The 19,888-nt window shown below is 37.1% G+C and overlaps 1 protein-coding gene across 6 annotated transcripts in view; it reads right to left on the reverse strand.

The window, feature by feature from the left end:
* RIC1 (RIC1 homolog, RAB6A GEF complex partner 1) overlaps positions 1 to 19,888 on the reverse strand; it is a 164,026-nt gene that overhangs the window by 45,497 nt on the left and 98,641 nt on the right. For 5 of the 6 annotated variants that reach the window (XM_072597126.1, XM_072597094.1, XM_072597085.1 and 2 more), the window contains 2 exons: positions 3,754 to 3,845; positions 1,485 to 1,573 (listed from right to left, as the gene is read on the reverse strand). In XM_072597126.1, coding sequence (XP_072453227.1) covers positions 1,485 to 1,573; positions 3,754 to 3,845 — 181 coding nt within the window. The remainder of the gene's footprint in view (positions 1 to 1,484; positions 1,574 to 3,753; positions 3,846 to 19,888) is intronic. The other variant, XM_072597103.1, reaches the window with a different exon arrangement.

Consider the following 19,888-nt stretch of genomic DNA (forward strand, 5'->3'; position numbering starts at 1 on the left):
CATTTTAGCTGGAATTGATTTTGTTCCAAAAGGTGAGGCTTCCTCATTTTAACTGTAACAGCAATGGTACTTGTCATTTACTTACCACTTTAAGGTAGGTAAAGAATTTTATATACATTGCCTCAGTTGATACGTATACCAATACTATAACATAAGTACTACAGTTAGATAAGGAGAAAGGAGAACAAATTTCCAATTCTGCTAATAGTCAATGTTTTGATATAAAATATATCTTTCCCACAATACATATAAATATCAAGGGCCTCTGCAGATAAGATCCATGTGGGCACAGGCAAAACCCAGAGAAGTCTCGAGTCTGACACCCAGAATTCTTGGTGCTGCTGCTCTCTACTTGTCGAGTGTAGGGCCTTAAACTGAACCAAGACAGAAATAAGCCAACCTGCTGAGGAAGGCTTTAAGTTGAATGTACAACTAATTGAAGTAGTAATATAAAGTAGCAAAGGGATGCATATGACTTGCATATTTTTAATAATCCATAAAATATCTATTTCATGGGTTTCAAATGAATTAGAGTTAGAAAGGGATTTTCATTATCACCTTAACTCAACCTTTTCATTTTATTACATAGCTCCCAACAAATCTTACTATCCAACCAGCCAGCAGACAAAAATTACCTAAATATTACAAATCAAAGTTCATTTAAAATCTTATAAACAAATGGAACATCAAATATCTAAAAGAAACTTATCACAATTAATTATTCAAGATCCCAAAGTTATATCCCCAATTAAAAAATATACATCCCCAATAAAAAAAATAAAAAATATACACTCCCATAGTCATTATATACACCGTTCCATGAGTAAAATTTTATTTCAACAAATTACATAACTAATGAATTTTTTTAAGCTGCAATTTGGTTACTTTGGCATCTCTTTGTAACACTAGGGTTATGACAGGCTTAACCCTCAGCTTAAGGTCAGGCCTTTATGACACAGAGATGTGATGTGTGAAGAGAAATGTTCAAACTCACAAGCCATGCTTACAGGGTTTCAGAGTTCTACTGAATACCAAATATTATTCTGAACACATCATCAGTGAGAGATAGGAAAATCTCCTTTCTTTGATTACAGAATTTTGTCATGACAGTATTAATGGGCTTCATCAAAAATTTGTATGGCTGGAAAAGAAGGTAGGCTATTCATATAATGAGAATAAAGGATTACAGACAGACAGCTGGATACCACAGTGAAGTCACACTATAATAAAAGAACCAAATGAAGTCCGCCAGCCACAGGATGGATCTTCTGTGGATATGAATAAAAACTGGACATCAAGGGAAACCATGGAGGGGGTTGGAATCAGTTCCAGTTAGAAACTAGGAATACTAATGAAATGTCAGACTATCAAATTTTCAAATATTTTTACTCCTAGTACGTACATTTCAGCTTATGATACATATTTTGCACATTACAAAAATCAACATCAGTAAGCTTTATAAATAGTATAAAAAAATAACTCACCAGGATATTGTTTTGGTGTTAGCTCCAATTTGTGAGACAGTTGCATGGCTCCAGTGGTGTTATCTATTGTGTAAACTTGCACAGATCCACTGGAAAGTAAATAACACAATCTTTGAGGGGGAAACTACTTCTGAAAAACTATACAATCTCAAATATAAGAAGTGACATTATCACAGCTCACCAAAATAACTTTCTGGCTCATAAGAAACATGCATACTTAAAAATAAGGTCCTTAACTTTAGCTATTTTACACTTACTGTGCTTTTTAAAAATCAACACAGAAACAGATTGAAATATAACAGAAAGGATTTTAAACTATGGTTACTTTTATTTTCATATTACAGCATAGCTAGGCTTTACATCTATGCATACTTCAATATTGGCATTATCATTATAAATGAAATGAGAAGATATAAGGAAGTTGCAGATAAATGGAAGGATGTAGCACAAGTTCTCATTAGAGAGGTAAAGTAAGAAACTGGTGAACTTTAGAACAAAGACAAAAAAACACTTCAATTTCATGGAACACTGATCATTTTGCCTTGCAGTGCTCATGATAAGCAAAAGAAAAAGACTAAGATGAAGATAATTGCATCTTTCATGGTAAGGATGTTGGAAAGGATGAGAAAGATGACTACAGGCCATCCAGTTTGAAATACTACATAGAAATTTCAGGATGCAAAACTGGACCTTTGTAGAGAGACCAGACTTAGATATAAAGACTTGAGAATCATCTCCATAGAGATGTTCATTAAATCCATGGGAGCTGATGAAAATTACCAAATGAGAGAATAAAAATGAAAAAGAAAATAGGAAAGGGCCCACAGACTTAGCATAGGTTTAATTACCATCTCTATTCAAAACACTTCCAAAATTATACACCTAGATTTAATACCTTCTGAACTCCAGACCTGCATTACCAATGTTTTTTACTGGGATGTCTGATTATAATCTTAAATTCAACATGTTCACAATGGTACCCATTACCCTTACCTCTTAGCCTATCTAGAATCTCTTCTGGCCCCCTATTACCCCAAGCATAAAAACACAAACTCTTCATTTTGACACCTGAAGTCTCCCATTGGTTCTAGTCTATTTATTTAGACTCACTTCACATTAACCCTTTACGCATACTCTATGATGAAGCCAAAGTGCTCCAAGTTTGCTGCTCCCCAAACTCCATCATTCCATCTCTTGCCTTCATGCCAAAGTTCAGGTTTTGTCTTACATGCCTGGAATGCACTCCTTAACTTTATCTCCTGGGATTATTAGTTTCCTTTAAGGTTAGCTTCAGGTGCTACTTCCTAAGGGAAGTCTTTCCCTTTACCCCTGATTGTTAACATTTTCTTTCCTTGTAGGTTTTCTTGTATTGATTTCTGTGATACTGTTGCATCCTTCCCCAAGTAGAAGAATTCCTTGAGAACAGAGACCATTTTTCACGTAAAAAGTGCTTAGTCCATCTCTGATGAATTAAATCCAGCCAAGATTCTTCTTCTACAGATAAGTAAACAAGGGCCCAGAGAGGTGACATAGTGACAAAGATCAGGTAGTGAATTCTCTATCTTTCCTTAGTCCAAATACTTCAGTGGATCTGAGACCTTCCAGATGTGCTCCCTCCAAAGATGCAGCTTAGCCTGTGTCACTTTCAGATGGTCTCCACCCAGGCTTCTGGCCAACTCTCTTGTTGCCCTGTGAGTACTTCTCCCCCGTTCACTCCCATCTTCCTTTCCTTGCTTACCCTCTCTTATTCTAGGCACTAGTTAGCTCACAACCCCTATGATTCCCCAGACTAAAACTCCCTTCCCTTTCCAGCATGGCAGCACTAGTCGGAGATTACTGGAATCAACTTTCTTAGTGGTTCAAATAAAAATATATAAATAAAAATGTGGAAGAGCATTTAGGAATTTAAAAATTCAAGTGTTTTATTTGATGCATACGTAGTTATGTGTGAACACATTTAAACATCTAAATCTGTGTATCAGTGTGCTATCTTTAAGATGTAGAAGAAAGCTTACATTTAGAATTTAAAATTTTAATGAATTAACACAGATCCAACTACAGTACAAGCGAAATAGCCTTGATATTAATATATTGTAACAAAAATCTGATATTTTAAAACAGCCAAAACACAAGGTAACTATAATTATTTTAAGATAAAATTTTACCAATAAAAAAGACTGTACTAAATACAACTTTGTATATGGGATATTTATTCAACTAAAAAGGTAAAAATTTTGGCAATGATTTTTAAAACAAACATAGCACTTACCTAGCACAACCAAATGCCATGAGTCTGTATTTGTTATTTACTGCTACACAAGTTCCATCCACAACATCTTGTGCCCAAACACCACGGAGCTGCTACGGTGGAGAAACAGTTTGGAATTAAAATGTTTTCCCAAAGATTTCACATTAACAAGGATTCTATTTCATTGGGTATTCAATGTCTTCAAATCACACTTATTTTGAACAAATTCTACGGCTTATTCCAGGGTATAGAATCACATAGGACGGCAAGAAATCAGAGGAGTAATAAGCTATACTGAGAAAGGGAGTAATCATACTGATGTGCTCTCCCAAGGTGCCCTAATACTTGAGGGATTTAAGTCAACCCCACATATGTATTCAACAAACAGTAATTAAGTGTCTATTTTATGTAAAGTACTCTTTATACAAATGTATATACATCCAAGAAGACAGCAGGGTACTGGGACCCAGCAATGACGACAGCTTCAAATGCCAGCAGCCAAAACCAGAGAATACAGACATCCTCTTCATGAAGCAGGCCAAGCAGGTCATAGAGTATGCGGAGCAGGTGGAGATGATGGTCCGAGTGGGCCAGGAAAGGGCGAGAGAGATATTGAAAAGGGGCAATAAATCAATAAATGATATGAGAGAGAGAGAGAGAGAGAGAGAGAGAGAGAGAGAGAGAGAGAGAGAGAGAGAAAGTGTGTGTGTGTGTCTTGTGTTTATCCTTCGTTTTTGAGGAGGACCATGACATCAGTGAAAGGATGACATGACTTGCAGTTCACCCATATGAGTAAGGGAGGGCTGTGCAAGATCACCAACCTCACTTTCTCCTCCAGAACCATGTGCATCTACTGACCACTTAGCTCCTCATCACCTTTTATCTGGACTATTACAGAAGACTTCTAATTGTTCTCCCATCCTTCAGTATTTCCCTTCCTCTAATACATAGTTCCCCAAATAATATCCCTAAAATAAAGTTCAAGCCATGTCACTGCCCTGGCTCAAAAACTTTCAGTGGGTCTTTCTTCCCCCTAGGATAAAATGCAAGTTCCCTAATTTAAACCCTCCACAATCTGGCTTTCCAAGTACCTTTCCAGATTCATTTCTTATCACTCCCCTTCACATACGCAATGTTGCAGCCAAACTTGGAATTCCATTCCCCTTCTCTAGCATGGGAGCAGTTCAACCTACATTCATGAAAAGTGCTTCTTCTTCACATGTTTTTTAGAATACTTAGGTTTCTTCAACTTCGGGCTAGATGCCACCTCCTATGTTTCCCTCCAAGTTGTAAGTATACTCTCCCTCTCTTTGATTTATTACCTAGGAACATATTGTATATGTCAAAACATTTCCCACACCACTCCATACACTCCATGAAATTTAGAAAGGAATTACTCAGTTTTTGCTTTTGAATTCCTATGACATTATATCTAGTACATAATAGGTATTTAAATTTTGATGAATTAAACTGAGTTGAGAACCTGCTCTCAAGAAGCTTATAATTTAAAGGAAAAAAAGATATATGCCCACAAATAATGTAAGGTAAAAATGAAAAGAGGTCCAGACAAAATGCTATGAGAAATTTGAGAAGGGTGAGATCATTTTTACCTGAAAGTAGGTGGGGGAAGATTTTGAAAAGGTTGTCAGTGAAGACTACATGGTGGAGGTGACATTTGAATTAGACCTTCCAGAAATGCTTGGGACTTCCAAAAAATGGAGCAGTTAAAGGGAAGAGACAATTTTAGACATGAAAGGTAACATGACCAAAAACATGAAGACTGGAAAGAGCAAGATTCGGATGGCAAAGATGGCAGAGTAAGAAACAGCAGAATGTTCCAATTCTTTTCCACACTGACTCCCGCAAAGTTGTAGGAAGAGGACCAGTCTAAGTAGGGAAGGAGAAATCACAATGAGTTATTTTCCCAGCCCAAATCAGAATAGAGAGAAAGTCAGAAGTCTTTAGGAGGTAGGCAGAGGGTCTGTCAGAACAATCAGTCAATAAACATTAAATGCCTACTATGTGCCCGTAGTGTGCTAGAAAGCAGCAAAAGACAGCAGATTCTGCCCTCAATGGGCTGGTGCTCTAATGAGGGAAATAACCAACAAGCAAATACATACCAAACAAGCTACATACAGGATAAATAGGAAATAAATTAATAGAGAGAAGGCATTAGAATTAAGAGAGGCTAGAAAAAGCCTCCTGTAAAAGATGGGGTTTAAAAGGAGCCTGGGAAAAGAAATGGAGTAGAGGAAGAAGAGCATTCCAGACAGAAGGGACTGCCAGAGAAAATGCCCAGAAGCAAGAAATGGAATTTCTTTTTCATAGAACAGTCAGGAGATGCATGTCACTGGATTAAAGAGAACATTGTAGGGAGTAAAGCATAAGAAAACTGGAAAAGTAGGATAAGCTAGGTTATGAAGGGGCTTTGAGTTCCAAACAGGGCATTTTGCTGTGCTTTTGGAGGATATAGGAAGTAACTGGAGTTTAATGAACAGGGGAGTGACATGATTAGACCTTTCCTTTAGGAAGATCACTTTTGTAGCTGAATGGACAATGAACTGGGAGATCTGAGGCAGACAGACCCAGCAGCAGGCCATTGTAATAATCAAGGTATACTGTGATAAGGGCCTGCACTAGACAGGTGCCAGTGTCAGAGTAGAAAAGGGGACTTATTTGAGAGATGTTGCAGAGATAAAATCGGACCTGACAACAGAATGGATGTTGGGGGGGGAGGTGATGTGTGTGAAAGACTGTAGTAGTGAGCCTGAGGGAATGGGAGAATGATGTTGTCCTCCACAGAAATAGAGAAGTCAAGAGGGAGGGGAGAGTTGAGGGGGAAAGATAAGGAGTTCTGTTTGGACATGTTAAGTTTAATTTGTCCACTGGGCATCAAGTTTGGGATGTCTGAAAGGTAGCTGGAGATTTGAGAATGGAGGTCAACAGAGAGATTGGGACAGGGCAGGAAGATTTGAGAATTATCTGCATAGAGATTGTAATTAAATCCATGGGTGCTGATGAGATCACCAAGTGAAGTAGCATAAAGAAAGAAGGCCCAAGAATAGGGATTAATGTCAGGCCTGAGATTGTGTATCAAACAATGTTCACAGATCCATCCGGGACTGGGCCTGATGCTGTGTATTGTATAAGGAGCAGGAACAGGAGTCAAATAATAGCTTTGTCACTCAGACCCAGAGCTGGGTGAACTGAGGCAAAGACTTGAAGGTAAGCAGGGGTCTACCTGTGGCTGTGTACAAGGTCAAGAAGTAGCTAAATACAATGGCAATGAGGGTCACGGATCCAGCTCAGCCTTGGCCTGAGGCAATGTACCAGAAAAGGTGCAAGAACAAATGAGAAGCAGTTGCTCAGCTTGAGGACATGAGTTCTACAAATTCAGGCTGTGGCAGAGTGACCAGAGTAGGTAGTTTAGACCCAAGGGAAAACAGTAGTTATATCTCTCTGAACTTAAGAGAGCCTTCCAGCTAGATAAAAGGAACTAGGGCCAAGGGCAAGCTACTGGAGGAGAAATCAGCGGCAAACCTGCATCTCTATCACCTAGGTCAAACTAGAGTCAGAGAGCTGCAAAGCCCAAACGGGCAGTGATTCCCTTAGCTGTACTGAAAAATCTGTACATCCCCGGCCAGAGCTGCCACAGAGGTTCCTGAAGAACACAGAACTCCATAACTGGAAAAAGCAGCAGCAAGATCCCAGAGAAAACAAATCATGACCAACATTTCTTCCAGAAGTATACAGAGCCTGACCATTAAAAAAAGTCTTAATTTAGTAAGTAAGGCTCTAAGAATGGATAAACAAACAAACAGATCAAAGATTCCCATTAAAATACCTGGAACATCTAAGACACAAACTCAGGAGAAGAGAATAAGTCCAAAATATCAACAAGTAAAACTTTAAAGAAAAACAAAGGCAACTAGATTTCCTAGGAGAAATGAAGCAAGAATTTTTAAAAAAAAATTTTAAGCTAAAATAATTTTTAAATAAAATAAAAGTTCTAGAGGAAAAAAAACTTCAAAAGAGATGACAGCTGCAGAGGAAAGAACAGAGGAAAGAACAGCACAGGACAAGAGGCACAAAACCTTATTCAAACGATAAACACCTAGAAAATCAGGACGGGCCAAACAGAAGTTAATGACTCCGTAAGACAACAAGAAATACTAAAACAAAGACAAAAGACTGAAAAAATAATAAGGAATATAAGATGCTCTGTCAAAAACAAAGGACTTGGTAAAAGAGACCATTGTCTGATGGACTGTATGAAAACCATGACAAAAAAAGAAACATGCATCACTTAGATCACTTAAAACCAGAAAGCAAAGTGAAAATACTGACTTGACTTGTCATCTCCTAAAACCCCAAAATGTAAACTTACAAGAATGTCATGGACCAAATCCATAGCTTCCACATCAAAGAAAAAATACAAGTAGGCAGAAAGAAAGAATTCAATTATTTTGGAATCACAGCAAGGATTTTATAACACTTAGCTGACACCACTATATAGGAGAAGACAGCTAAAAAAGAGGTAGATTTTTCTATCTAAGAACATATCCAGAAAAACTGAAATTAATTCTACAAGGATAAAAATAGACCTTCAATGAAAGATGACTTCTAAATATTCCTGATGTAAAGTCCAGAGCTGAACAGTTTGAAATACAAATACAAGAGAAGAGTCAAGAGAAGCATAAAAATGTAAATATGACCAAGTGGAAGGAAACTATACAAGGATGAAGTTATTTACATTCTAATAGGGTGAGATGATACAAATGTCCACTCAGAACCCTACTATCATTAGAGGTTAGAGAGGTAGTTAAATAAGTCAGAAGGCTTGGGAATACTTTTTTATGTTTTGATGATCATAAAAAAAGAAAGAAAAGGGAAAAATGATACACTAAAGAAAATGAGAGGGAGAAAGTAAGAGGTAACTTCATAGAACTGAGGTGTTTAGGTAGATACTATACAAATAAAGAGGGAGGGGCAGGGAAGAGGGCAGTGTTTGAACCTCACTTTTACATGAACTAGTCAAATGAAGGTAGAAAACAAGGACACATGTAAAAAGAAACAGACACAAGTACATACAAAGCAGAGCAAAAATAGTCAATTCAACAAGAAAACAGAAGAGAAAGGGGGGAATAAAAGAGAAGGCATAGTCACAGAAGGATTACAGTTATCCCTGACATCACGACTTTCCCTATTATGGTTTCAATATATTGTAGGTTGGCATAAGAAATTAATGGGAATTTCTGGGGAGTTTTGTAGAAGTTGCTGATGACACATAAAGGCCAGCAGACGACACAGAGCCTCCGACCAAGTACTTAACCCAAATTTTATAAGGTAGTGTAAACGTCCCATAAAAGAAAAGGAAAAAAAATCAGACATCTTCTCTGCTATGAAGGGAGGGCCAAAAAATTTTATGTGTATTTTCCAGGTCCAGGGGGCACAGTACTCCTAACTCTAGTGATGTGGAAAGGATAACTGTATTGTTAAGCAAAACAATGTCTAACACTGGAGGGTAATCATTAATAGAGATTTAAAAGGGAAGAAAGAGAAAGAATTTTACTTAGAGAAAAAAGACATGAAAATAGAAGCAGAATGCAGTAAATACAGAGAACTGGTGCTGAACACACACCTTTTTAGTATCCACTTTTTTTAGGTAAAGAAGGGGAAGGGAGTAAAAAGAGGAAAAAGTATAAGGAAGAGCAAGAAATACACAATTAATAACAATAACTGTGAATGTCATAAACTCACTCAAAAAACTTAAGCAGATTGAAGAATAATTTAGACAACAGTTGCTTACAAAAAAACACTTGAAATGTAAAGATGCACAGAAAGTTTAAATAGGAGCTAAGAAAAGGAGAGGTAGCAATGAAATACATGAAGATGACTGAAACAATTAAAATAATCATATAAACTGTTGGGAAAAATAGCAAAAGAAGGGAACTAAAGAAGTTCCTTCAATAATACAAATAAGAGCTTGATGCAAAAATACCAGAGAGGGCCAGATCTTGATAACATAAACATCAGAACAGCCAAAACAACAACAAAAATTTATAGATCAATACCCTGCCCAGATATTTACATAAAAATTTTAAAAAGCTTTTGACAAGATATAGCACTCACTCCTATTTAAAAAAAAAACAACAAACTATTACTAAAAAACATACAAAGGGACCTTTCCTTAACATAAGTGTTACAAATCAACAATAATTTATTAATTACCAACTATATTACTGGCAATGGGGATACAAAAACAAAACAAACCCTTCTCTCAAGAAGCTCACAGGCGAATGAGTTAAGACAAGATGAAAACAACTACATAAAAGACATTTAGGTACTGTGTTCATTTGGCTCTGTATCTTCGTGTACCTTATCTATTTCAATGACTGATCTATTTCTTAACAAGTACCAAATCATTTTGATGATTACAGCACTGTAGAATAATGTGAGATCTAGTACTGCTAGACCCCTTCCTTTCCACTTTTTTTGGTTATTTCCCTTAATATTCCTGACCTTTTTTGCTCCTCCACATGAATTTAATTTTTATTTTTTTCTAGTTCCATAAAGTAGTCCTTTGGTAGTTTGGCATGGCACTGAATAAGTAAACTACTATAGGTAGAACTGTTGTTAATATTAGTATCATTATTATTTTATTAGGTTGGCCTACTTTTGAGCAGTAAATATTTCTCCAATTACTTAGGTCTGCTCTTTTTTTCTTCAAAGATATTTTGTAATGATATTCATATAAGTTCCAGTGTGTGTCCTGGTAGATAGACTTCCAATACTTTATAAATTTTGTAGCTATTTTAAATGGACTTTCTAATCCTAGCTCTTCCTGCTGCGAGATTTGTTGGTAATATACAGAATGCCAATGATTTATGTAAGTTTGTTTTATACCCTTCTACTCTGCTGAAGTTATTGATTGTTTAAATTTTAGTTGACTGTAGGATTTTCTAAGTCATCATGTTATTGGTAAAAAAAGTGTTAATTTTGTTTCCTCTTAGTCTATTTGCATGTGGTCAATCTTTTTTTTTTCTCATCTTATTGATATAGCTAGAATTTCTAGCACTATTCAAATGACAGTTGTGACAACTGACATTCTTGTTATACCCCTGATCTTACTGTAGAGGCCTTGAATTTATCTCCACTACATATGATTCTTGACTTTGGTTTTAGATAGTTATCTGTTTTTTGACCTCACTGCAATCTTCAGCTGCTCTATACCTCAATTCTTTCCCAGGCCCTTACCCCTGTGCTGGTTATGTTGTGCTCCTTTCCCCTTTCTGACCCTTGGGAAACCTGTTCAACTGTACACTATTCTCTTTTCTCAAGCTCCTTATTCTATTGCCAGACTTGCCCTCCCAAGCCTCATCCTTCGATTACTCCCACCATCCACTGCCTTTTCATTTTCACATGTGCTGCTGACTGAAGCTAGAGAAAAATCTCAAAATTGTGTTGACTGGGTCCGTTATAAATTTATAAGTTATATAATCTCAACTGGGCACCCATCAGGAAGGTAGACAAAAAAGGCAAATTATAAATGTTGGAAAGGCTACAAGAAAACAGGAACATCAATATGCTGTTGATTGCTGTGAACCAGTACAGCCGTTCTGGAAAGTAATTTGCAACTATGCCCTAAAAGTTAGTAAATTTTGCATATTCTTTGACCCACTGATACCACTATTAAGCTTCTGATACAGATCAAAGCAAGAGGGATAGGACTCATATACACAAAACTATTCATAGCAGTTCTTTTGGTGTTGGCAAAGAACTAGAAACTATTAGGGTGCCCATTAATTGGGAAATGACTAAATAAATTATGGCACATAATGGAATGCTGTTGTCCAATAAGAAATTATGAAGATGATTTCAGAGAAACTTGAGAAGGCCTTATGGGATGATGCAGAATAAAGTGAGAACCAAAAGAAAACTTTATATTATCCCAACAACACTGTAAAGACAAAACAGCTTTGAAAGCTCAGTAACTTCGATTTTGATCACTGCAATGTCCACCCACAATTCCAGAAGAATACATGGTATCCTCCTCCTGACAAAGCAGTGATGGCCAATGTAGGAAATTATTGTGCTTGACTATGTATAATTGTTATAAGTTTTATGGTTTTTTCCCCCTTAAATGGAGGACATGGAGTTCAGAGGAAGAGAAAACAAGTGCTTGTTAATTGAAAAAAATAAAATAAAATAAAAAACAAAGGGATGTAGACGGGAGTATGTATGGCTAGAATGCAGACAGGATAGTACAAACTGCTTGGTGTAGATAGGTCCCAATCAGTGTGTGAAAGTCAAATTCTCACAGTGTATTAACTTCAAGTAGTGTGAATATGCAATCACACAGTGAGATTTAGTGTTCACACTAATTGGGGTCTAGTTGCATATAAAATATAGACAGTACTATGCCTAAGATGAACAAGGCAGTCTAGTGCCAGGCTTGAAGATGAGGGGAGTTGGGGATGTGGTGCCTTCAGGAATCTACATCACATTCAGGAGTATATCATATTCAGACTAACACTGAAGAGTTTTGAGTTGATAACAGCAGCAGCTTACATTTCTACGATACTTAAAAATTTCCAGAATTTTTGTTAGAGCAATGTAAGTACTGTTGAGTAGCATGATTCCCATGTTAAAGACAAAGAAAGGCTCAGAGAGTAAATGACTTTCTTACAGTCATACACCTAGGAGGTGTCAGAAATGGGACATAAATTCAGATTTCAACTCCCAGGCCAGTGACTTTTCTTCTATATCCTGATGTCTCCAGACAATGGTATAAAAAAAAAAAAACTGACTGGAAAGGATAGAAACAAGATCAGTTAAGAAGCTGAGTGAAATGAGGACATCGTGAAGACTTTTCATAATAAATATGGGGAATACTGTATTTTCTAAATAAAATTTCTTTTCCATAAGGCCTCTCTTTCTGGATACCTGATTTCCAGGAATCCAGGACTTGTGGGCAGGGCCCCTCCTGTCCTCTCTCCCTTGGTGAGAATGCTATCTGAGCACTGTTTTTACCAAATAAGGACATAATGGACTATAGCCGAAACTTGGAAGTTAATCAAACCTCTCTTTGTTTCATAGTATGGCCACATCAGCTAAGCTCTTTCTCCTCCCCTTCCCACCTTTTACTTTAGTTATAGAATAGCCACATCAGCAGTTAGTTATAAGGAAGTGTGTTGGGATAGGTGAATATTTCCCAGGATTTGTCTAGTTTTTTGCATTTAGACTGTAAGCCCGCCTCCTAGCCAATGGAGTGGTGGGATTCTCTGTGTTAGGGTATATGATGGTGTTTTATCCTTTGTAAGTTGCCTCCTTCCATCAGCCCTGCCCTGGTGGAGAGACGCCACTTTCTTGCAAGAATTGAATAAATCACTTTCTGTTCTTATCAAGAAGCCTCTTCGTTTATTTAAAATTTTGGGTAAGGGTCTTTTAACCCACACAAAGCTATTCAATTAAGCAATATCAATTAAGAAGTAATAAGTCTCAGCAAGTAGAGATAAAGGTCTGAAGAAGAGTAATTGAAGGAGAAGTTAAGAGAAGATAATACAGAGAAAATGTCAAAAGGACTTGGCAACCGAGTGAACACAGGCAGAGAGGGATCTATACTTCACATGCAGATGAAAACCCTTGTAGGAGACAGTGAGCTAGTCAATTGACATCATGTTAAGTAGGAATCAAAACTAGGAACCACATATTGATAACCAAGAATAACAGCTAATACTCATATATCGTGTCAAGATTTGCAAAGTGCTTTACATACATGATCTCAACTAGGAATCAGAATAGTAAAGTAGGCTATCTCCATTTTACTGATGAGAAACTAAAGCTCAGAGAGGGTGACATACCCAGGGTCACACAGCTAATGCTAGAAATGGGAATCAAACCCAGGTCTTTCTGATTTGAAGTCCAGAACTCTCTTTAGATTGTCACACTATCTCATGTAGGTAAGCAACACAAGCAGAGGTTGAACAATCTATAGTACAGATAAAATATTGAGGAGCCAGAAGCAAAACCTGTAGAGTTTTCCTTTCTGCCTTGATCCTTCATATTTTGTTCTTTGGTCTGTTTTTGCCCATCTAGCTATCAACTAATGCCTGGTAACAATCAGAACCACCCAAAAGTGGAATGTGCTATGTGAGGAGAGGGTTGGCCAAACAAAGTCTTTATGACCACTTGTCTGGTGTGTTATAGGGAATAAGTCATGAGTTGTATACAGCGACCTTTGAGACCCCTTCCAACTGACATTTTGTAAGGTAACACAAATTGCGAGATCACCTACCTAATCCAAATCACTTTATTGTGCAGATGAGGAAAAGGAGGCTCAGGCAAGGTAAAGTAACTTATTCAAGGCCAGACACAACTACTTAGTTAGTGGTAAAGATAAGTTAGTACTAATGTCCTGTCTAGAGCTTACAGAAAATAGAGCTCACAGACAATATAAATGGGATAAGACCTGGACAAGCACACAAACATGTGTGTATATATGTGTGCGTGTGTATGTGTATGTGTGTGTGTGCGTGTGTGTGTGTGTATAAGGTTGAGACTTATGATTTCACTGATACAAGGAATTTCTAGATGAGGACACTCAAACTACCAATGCAAGCCAATATCTTCTCTCCAATTTATAACTGTACAGAGGTGCCTAGGGCAGAAGATTAAAATGTGTTGGAGATATATTTAACAAACTCAATATAAATTCAGAAGGACAAAGATAATGTTAATATGTGATTGATCTAAGTTTGGAGAAAGTAATGACAATATTAGGGTGGAAGAAAGTATACTATTCATGGTTGATGGTTGTTGTCTTTCGTCTTTGAAGAGGACCAAAATGACATCACCACGATAAAGTGAAATTTCAGTGTGTCTGACTGTGGCTGATCAGACCAATATGAGCTCGGAATGCTCTACCACAGGTTGGGCACAGATACTATGTATCAATATTTTTGGTGGCTACCCCAAATTTGCACATCCTGTGTTTACTTTGTGCTGTCTCAATTCTGCTTTGCTCAAAAAGCACAGCACCCTTTCCGATGTCGCTACGCCATGCTGAGTGGTCCTGTGCCAGTGTCTCCCATGTTGCACAGTCAAATCCAAAGTTCTTGAGAGAGACCTTAAGAGTGTCCTTGTATCGTTTCTTCTGGCCACCATGTGATCGCCTGACCCATTCGAGTTCTCCATAAAATAGCCTTTTTGGCAAGTGACAATGAGGTTGATGCATGCATTGCCAGAGCTAGCTCAGTGTTTGGGAGGCTCCAAAGAAAAGTCTGGGAGAAAAGAGGTATCAGACTAACTACCAAACTGAAGGTCTACAGAGTCATTGGGCTCACCTCATTGTTACATGCTTGTGAAACATGGACAGTCTACCAGAGCCATGCCAAGAAACTGAATCACTTCCATTTGAACTGTCTTAGGAAGATTCTGGCAGGATAAGGTACCAGACACTGAAGTCCTTGTTCGAGCTGAACTGCCAAGTATTCAAACTATGCCTCAGAGAGTGCAACTCCAATGGCTGGTCACATTGTTCGAATACTATTCATGACCACCCATACAATGAACCAACTCAGAACATCCTTATCTTCTCATTTTATAAAAATAAGGTTAGAGAAATTCTGCAAATATAAGAGATGCAGACTTTTCTAGAACTGAAGCACCATTAAAAATAGAGATTTCATGGTCAAAATATGAAAAAATAGCTATTTTAGAAATTCTTTAGCTCCTTACGATATACATTGAGGGAAGACTAGAAAATAAGTTGACTTTGGTTATGAGGAAGAAATATAAGAAACTGAAAGCTTCATCAAGATATTAAAAGCTTTTAGTTTAGTGTTATAGATAAATGTTATAGATAGTATTATAGATAACAGACAATTTTATTTTTGTAGACTTCTATTTGTTAGGGCATGAAACATAGGATCGTAGGCAGTATGGCAAAGTGGTTAGAGGACTGACTATAGAGTTGGGATTAAATATATGTATTTATTTAAGCAAAATAAAAAAACCAAGTAAATATTCATTTAAAATGTCTAAATATATACATATATGTGTATATATGTGTATATATTTATTGATGATGACGTCTATCCTAGATTTAAAATCCTACCACATCCCCTAGAAAGTACTTAGTCTCTCTCATCTTGGTGCCCCGGTTAACTCTATTAAGACTACAAGTTTTGTTAAAGGCACTAATCTGCACTGTTAGAGGAAGTCCCTCATCAGGAAATCACTACATGAATGAAGTCAGAGATGAGTACAATTTTAAAAAGAATACTTGCTTTGCCTGACATAGGACTTGGTGTATATTGAACATAAGTGATACTAGCTTAAGGAGAGACATCTGCCAGGATGTATTGGCAACTTAAAGGTCAAGGGGAAAGAAAACAATTTTCATTTTAAAGTGTTTCTGATGCTAAGAATTCAAGAAATTGTTTCCTTTAGTGTACACAATAGCATTTTGAGTGACTGGCACAGTCAGGTTACCTTACAATATCACTTAAGAGTGGGAAATAAAAAGATTGGTCAATAATTTGTTGCTTAAACCAGCACTTCTTAAACTGTGGGTCAAGTAACTGAATGTGGAGGTTGTAAAAAATCTGGCAATAGTAAAAAGTTTCTGAATATGCAACGACTAAATATTTTAACTCAAAACCAAACAGGGAATGAATCTGAGGTGTTTCTGCCAGCACTTGCCCATGCTGCATCATGTAACTTCACTGCGGTCTTGGTTCTGAACACACAACAAGAGCACTTTGCACTGCACATACTGTCAGGCCATGCAATGCCAACTGCCAGAAACAACTCAGTTCAGATTCTAAACTACTATATATTATAAATTGCAGTCTTTTTATTGTACGTACAAAATGGTTAAATGAATTTTGGCTTGGGGTTAGAAAAGAATTTCCAATAATTTCTTAAATATACTTCTGCCATTTTGTACTATGCATTTATGCAAAGTAGCCGTTCTCAGCTTTGATGATTATAAAATTAAAATATGATTCAACTCTGAAAAACATTTAAGATGCTCTATGTCCTGCATTATCAAATATTTCACCAAGATTTAAGTCTTTATGTAAAAATAAAGTAGCATACCCATCTCAGTATATAAATTTGCTTTCTTTTTAGTAAATGGTAAAATTATATATATACCAAAGAATTGTTTCAAAATACATTTCTTTATGATTTATTATCAGTAAATGTTTGATTTATATACCTATTTTATATACCTATATACCCAGGGTGGAATAAAAATTTCCCAGGTGAGGAGAGATCACCATTGGCTTAAGTAACAACAACAGGAATCTACTAGATAAGGGAAAAGAGTGGACATCTTAAGAAGAGCTTCTCTTCTCAGCACTTTCAGATTCCTATCCTTCAGAAAGAATTAAGGCATAAATTTGGAACCTAACTTTTAAAGTGAAATCTGGTTCAAGATGCAAACAGTAAGCATAAAGCTGAAGCCAATACTGGGCAGTATAGCACTTGTATAGCACTTTAAGGTTTGCAAAGTACTTTACAAATAATTTCATTTTATTCTCATAATAATCTAGGAAGAAGTGTTATAACTATTTCCATTTTACAGATGAGGAAACTGAGAGAGGTAAACTTTAAGTAACTTGCCTAGGATTATACAAATATTAAGTATCATCTGAATTTGAATTTAGGTTTTCCTGAGTCCAAGTCCAATATTGCATCCACAGTACCACCTTTTACAAGACATTGATATGATACATGATGATATTTGCATATTACAGTAATCTGCTTTCGTAGTTTATTCCCCTACTAGATTGCAAGCTTCTTGTGCAAAGGGTCACGTTTAGGCTTTCTATTTCTCTAAGCATCTAGGCATGGTTAGTTTTCTGCACTAATTTTTTAATAAATCTTTGTTGTAAGGAAATATCATATTATAGGAAGATGCCAGTGTGCTAAGACAAAGAGGAGTCCAAGTCTCTATAAAATACCCCACTGGGGTTTAGAAACACACTGATCTAAAAAGAAATAAGTCATTTGTGGATTCTCCCACCCAGCCTAGGAATCCAAAGGGGATGTTCACTAGAGTTCTGCAATTAACTTGGTTTTGTCAGGCTAGGGCAGGTGGAAAGCAGCAGGCAGGCAGCATCAAAACATTCCAGAAAGGTAGAAAGTAAAAGCCCCTTGGCATTAGGGGACTGCTCTCCTGTGTTTCAAGCCATTCTAGCCCAGGGGAATATGACTGCCTGAGTCCAGCTACTGGAGAAAGGTTTAAGGCAAAATCCAGCCTGAGTAGTCCCAGAAACCTGTGATAGGAACTCAGGATGGAAGTAGCCCCAGAGGCCTGGGGGCTCATAAAGGGAAGTCCCAAAATCCTGTGTAAAAAAGGAACTCTTGAGACAGAGACCAGCACCAGAGTAAAACTGGAATTTATAGGAAGGGTCTACATAGTTGGCCACCATAGGTTGGACCAGGCAGGCTACTCAGTTGTGAGACTGACCCAAAGGCAGAATGTGAAATTTACATTTGAGGCAGATGAAATGAGATAAGCAAACTAAGAAAAACTCTGAATATCATTAAGAAATATCTCAGGTGGAGAGAAATCCAAGAGTAAACCTTCCAGGGAGTGATGTCACTAATCCATGGAAAACCTCAGAGAAAAAAATGTCCTGGCCACAGGGAACACAGGAGCACCTGGCAGAAATGAAACAAAAGATACCGAGTGGAAGAGCCAATGGCAATGAAAGCTATCACCTTGTAAGAGATGGTTGCAACCTCACCCAAGAACTGAATGCCCTGAAAATCAGAATGGGCCAAACAGAAACTAACTTAATAAAATAAGAAATATTTCAAAGCATCAGGGGGAAAACAACTGATAAGATTTTTAAAAAGATTTTTAAAAAGTTGATTGTGTATTTCAAGAAATTTTATATGAAAGCTTACCAGAATTTTTAGAAAGAGGGCTAAGTGAAAATAGAAAGGAGAATTTCCAAGCATTCCTAATGAAAAAGTCAGAACTAAAGTAGGTATTTAGAAATGGAAACACAGGCACCAAGAGAAACATAGAAAGGCAAACATATTTAACTGAAAAGAAATACGTGGGAAATAAATACCAAAAAGTATCTTCTTAGAACTTCGTACCTTTAAGGGTCTTAAGATAAAGATAAAAATGATGGAAGGTCTGTGGAAAATTTTGTTTTGTTTTCATTCTTTTAGGAGAAGACAAAAATAGGAAGGACAGAGAACAACTAGGGAAAAAAGGAAAGAGGAAAGGAAATCACTATTGAATTACAGAAGTTTATAAGTGCTATGAGGGATGTGGATGTGTTTGTCCTTCGTTTTCTAAGACCATGACATCAGAGAAATGATGACATGACTTGTACTTGACGTTCTGAGTGAGGGAAGGCTGTGCAAGGTCACCAGCCTCACTTCTCCTGAGCCATCTGGATCCAGTGACCAGATATTCATCAAGATGACTGGAGAAGGCCCTGGGTGCAATAGGAGACATTGGCTTTTTTAGTCTAAGGCCTTTTCAGGTACTCACTTAGTGGGAGGTAATGCCCATTCTGTGAATAGGCCTCTTTAAGAAGTAGTCAGGGAATGGTCCCTTTAATGAGCCAAAGGAAAAAAAATGACTAAATCAAGCTAGAAGGGAAAGGGAAACAATTACTACTTATAATCACTCTAAGCCAAGAGGGTCCAGAGACAGTCATTAAATGGAGCTTGGGCAGGGATCTATTGTTATCCAATCTATGGGCTTCAGAGTGCACTGGGTTTAAGGTTTTGGGAAAGACAAGAAAAATGAAAGAATGAAAGAAAGAAAGACATCTAACCAGTTAATAAGAAGAGTATATAGTCATGGAAGAAAGGTCAGGGAGGACCAGAATCCCATGGAACTCACTTTTATCTAAAATGAGTAAAGTAACACTAAACATAATTCAAAAAGACTTAGGTAGAGAAATGCATTAAATTTAAAAGGGAAAAAGAGAATAAAGATAAGGAACAATTGAAGAGGGCTCTAACAGAGAGGGTGGGATAGGTAAGGGAATGGTCCTTAGCAAAACAAATGTTGGAAAGAAGAATGTGAGTAGGGGATTAAAAGATAAGGAAGAGTAAAATCCTGGGATCAAGGCAAGGTAACTAGAAGAAAAGAGTTGTAATGAGAGAAAAAGAT

The sequence above is a fragment of the Notamacropus eugenii genome, chromosome 1, assembly GCF_028372415.1.
Source record: "Notamacropus eugenii isolate mMacEug1 chromosome 1, mMacEug1.pri_v2, whole genome shotgun sequence".
Lineage (NCBI taxonomy): Eukaryota > Metazoa > Chordata > Mammalia > Diprotodontia > Macropodidae > Notamacropus > Notamacropus eugenii.